General features: G+C 35.5%; 1 protein-coding gene across 1 annotated transcript; it reads right to left on the bottom strand.

Moving 5' to 3' along the window:
• Nucleotides 1-1,680, bottom strand: LOC110413513 (uncharacterized). Its single transcript, XM_021424354.2, has 3 exons — nucleotides 632-1,680; nucleotides 479-550; nucleotides 1-389 (listed from the first exon to the last, which is right to left on the bottom strand). The coding sequence occupies exons 1-3, from the start codon at nucleotides 1,415-1,417 to the stop codon at nucleotides 384-386; spliced, it is 864 nt and encodes a 287-aa protein (XP_021280029.1). The 5' UTR covers nucleotides 1,418-1,680; the 3' UTR covers nucleotides 1-383.
• Between the last annotated feature and the right edge of the window lie 2,405 nt (nucleotides 1,681-4,085).

Genomic DNA, 4,085 nt, shown 5'->3' with positions numbered 1-4,085 from the left:
TATCCCAAACTTTTTGGATCAACAAACTGTTATTATGCTCTAAAATTTTAAACCAGTTCCATGAACAACTAACAAGTACTGATAACCTAAGGATCCAAACGATCACCTGAAAAAACGACTTCCTTTTACATAAACTGAAACGGTTAAAACCCTGTTTATGAAACTGATAAGTCATATTTACATCTGTGACTACTCATAACAAGATTTATAATATAACTGTCTCCCACCATCCTTTAACCTCGTCAAGGATTAGACAAAAAGGCACAAGAACAAGATACATTTGTTACCCTTTCATCTACAAGCTCATCTACAGCTGCAAAAAAAAGTTTAGCAGTCATCCTTATCCCCACCTTCCAAATTCACAGTTTTAGCAGCACACCAATCTAACCCTGCAATCACCAAAATCAAACCTTTATTCAAAATCACTCGGCCATGTAATTAAAAAGATCAAACTTTCGAAATAGCCAAAACATCAGACCTTCGCAGGAGCCTCCGAGACTCTGTAGCAATCAGGCGTTATCGAAGATAACCACAACCCTGGAAACACGCACTGTAAAAAGATTTAAAGAGAATTAGGAAAAGGAAAATCCAAATTTCAAAAGATAAACAATGAAGGAATTTAGAAGCTTACATCGAGTTGTTTCTGAACATTCTTGGCTCGCTTCTTTGGCCTTCTAGAGGGCTTTGACCCGGTCATAGCAAAGATATCATCATCAATTTCTTCTCTAGAAAGCGAAATAGAGAACTTCTTTTTCTTCTCCTTCTTCTCAGCCGCTTTCGGCTCGGTCACATTCCTTGACCGGGTCGATTCCGGCCTATGAGTTTTGTTCTCGTGCGCCGAAGCTCCGATCCTCGGGGCGGCTCCATTCTGATTACGAGGCTTAGTAATCGGCTTCCTTGGCCTCAGATTCCACGTCTTGGGAACCAATTCTTCAACATATTCAGCATCCAAGTTCTGATCTCCTGCATCCGCTACCTCATCAGCAGGCTTCGGATTCTTCGTTCGGAAACGTATATAGATCTTTGATCTACCATCCGATGGAGTAGCTTTCTTCTCGGAGTTATTATCAACCAAAACGTCAGAACCGTTGATAACTTTCTTCTCCGATTTTTCACTCCTATGATCAGCAGAAGAACCGGAAGAAGCTCCGTTCTTGGGAGCAGCTTCGCGCACCGGATTCCCCTTCCGGCTGTCATCGGAGTCAGAATCAGTATCCCCGCGTTGAGGAGATTTGTGAGAGGAATCAGAGAGTTTGCGAAGGCGGTGGTTGTTGGAGTGGTTCATGGCCCATTTAAGGTCATGTAATTGGAAGTTATGAAGAGGATGCGATTTCAAGGTCGAAGAAGAAGCCATGACGGTTTCGGGTTCCCTCTTGTTTGAGCTCTTTCTTCTTTCTGAGATCGAATGAAACACCATTGATCGATAGAACAGAGAAAACAAATTGTTCTCCCCGTTCCTTCAATGGGAACCAAAGACCAAAGCCAAACAAAAACTAGGTATTTGCTTCTCTAGTTAAGGGATAGAGAGGAATCTAAATCCACGAGAGTGAGCAAAGACAAATGACAGAGAGAGACAGAGAGAATTGGAACAAGACCAAAGTGAGGGTGTTTTGGTTTTTGAGTTTCTTATGAAGGGGAGAGAAGAAAAAGAGCAGTTATGATACTCTTGAGCACAGAATGGAAGGAAACAAAAGCTTTTCTCTTTTTTTCTCATGACGGTTTTGCCCTTGGTTCTTTCGTTTTATTTCCTTTATGACAGTTTTTGAAACCTCGGTCCGGTCCCGGGTGCTGCTGTTCTGTTTTTTCACTGTTTTCTAACCTTGACTGCTTGCGGCACTTTCTTTAGGGCGTGTTTGGATTCAATGGGTACAAAACTACTCACGAATTTCACATAAATAAAAAATCATATAAATTTTAAATTTAAATTTTTAAGTTAAAAATGTGAATTCTTGACACAACCACTTGTTTATTCAAATTCAACTTCTTTATAATTTAATTTAATAAACATTACTCGATCAATACGAGATTGAAAACCTAAATCACAAAAGACACATTAATGTATGCATAGTTTAGATTCGTTCAATCAAATCTTAATTCTAAGATTATAAATTTTGTTATCCAACGACTTGACGGTTAAATTCGTTATCCCTACACGAGATCGTTAAAACGTTCTTAAAATTTAAGTAAGGTCTTTAAATTTTAATTATTGAAATATTTGATTGAAAATAAGATACAACCAAAAAGAAATTCGGGGTTAAGTTGTACTTTGTTGCATTGATACATATAAGAAAAAGAGGATAAAGACAAAATTGTAGAATGAATGGTTAGACTTCTAATTTGGCATCATGTTTTATTTTTTTTTTGGTATCCAGTTCATGTTGGTATAAATGTCTATTATTGTAATCATTTATTAAGAATCTAGCCCTCAGTAGGTCCATATAAATTATTGACTGTGGGCTGTTTGTGAAAAATTGTGTGCCCCATGTGAATTTCAACCTTTGGAAAAATACCCTTTTTCCAACCCTAATTAGCATTCAAGAGACCCATTTTTTTTAATTATTAGAATCTAAAAAGGGTAATTTAATTTAAATGATTGAGTAATTGAAAAAGAAAATTTAAAATTACTAAATTATGCTTTATCCAAAAAGTGGAAAATGTAGTGTTTTTTCCATTTAAAAAAAAAAAAAGAGAAAATTTACCGAAATGTGGACAGAATTAAATCCAATCAAAGAGGGATCTTAAAAGAGGACACGTGTGCATCATGCAAAACATCATTATGTGTTGAATAGGTACACTTTGGTATTTATGTGGCTTGTGTTTTAAAGACCCTTTTCCTTTTTTTTATTTTTTTTTTTGGCCTTTGCCGTCAATACATTTGTTTGTTTGCTTGCAATTCTTTGAAACCTCTAACCTATCTTCCTAATCTTCAAATTAAAGTTAATTATATAATATTAGCATTATCAATTTCAATATTCTGATAAATTTATAGGCTAAAATTAATAATTTAATCTCTTACGAAAATAGAAGTTGCAGGATGACAGGTTAAAAAAATTACAGAAAAATTTATCAAGAAAAAATATAAATAACAATAACGAATCTAAAAGATTTAAGGCAATAGGAATAATTATGGCGAGATATTTGCTTTTCCCATTCAAAGATATCTACAATCAATCAAGCATGTCATGGCTTATTAAATTGGGAAAGTCTTGCCCTTGGGAAGGAATGCAAGAAAAATAAGACAACGACCTGTGTTCACCGAAAAAGAGTTGAAAAAAGAGAGAAAAATCAGAATCATATGACCTTAAATGACAATGCATGCATGATTTTATTGTTAGATATGCACAACTTTGTGCTTATCTGCTGAATTAACTTGCCTTTCTTTGCTCATATTGAAGCAGCAGTGGCAAACCCATGCACCTTGATCTTCATCAAGGTAGCCAGAATATAGACTAAAATAGAAAAGACATGGGAGATGCTATGAATTTTGAAAGAAAAAATCTTCCTAGTGAAATCTACAGTTGGGTGTATGCTGCATATTCCTTTTTTAATGTCTTCCTTATTAATTCTTTTTTAGTAGGTAACGATTACTAGTTTTAAGCTCAAATGGTGAAGTAAATAGTGCTTAATTGCTCTCCAAATTACATTTTTAAGATCACATGGGAATATCTCATTTCATAAAGTTAAAATTTCATTAATTCAATGTAAAAGTTCATATCGAATTGATGTAGATTAATATATTAAAAATTATAATGACTCGAATTCAAGTATTACTAATCCAGCAACCTTTCAAACTGAAACCATGCAACATTTAAAAACTTAAACTTAAGTTATTAGCAGTGATTGGCTTAACAATCACATGTGAGCTGAGTAATCATAGTATGAACATTGGCTTGAACGGAAGCTTCAAAGCTAAAACGTTCACTCGTCTGGGCAAAAGGACGAAAATGATGGGATTGGACACAAGGAATGTTTACAAGGAGAGGGGGGGACAGCGAATTTATCCCCATTATTGGGAGAAACCTGAAGCAGCCACCACCCATCTGCATACAGACAAAGCCATCCGCTTCATGAACGTGAGCCTCTGT

The sequence above is a fragment of the Theobroma umbraticum genome, unplaced genomic scaffold (genome assembly GCF_002168275.2).
Source record: "Theobroma umbraticum cultivar Fairchild unplaced genomic scaffold, ASM216827v3 scaffold_4.1, whole genome shotgun sequence".
In the NCBI taxonomy this organism is placed as follows: domain Eukaryota; kingdom Viridiplantae; phylum Streptophyta; class Magnoliopsida; order Malvales; family Malvaceae; genus Theobroma; species Theobroma umbraticum.
Note: the sequence above shows the minus strand (reverse complement) of the source record. Positions and strands in the feature narration are given on the sequence as shown.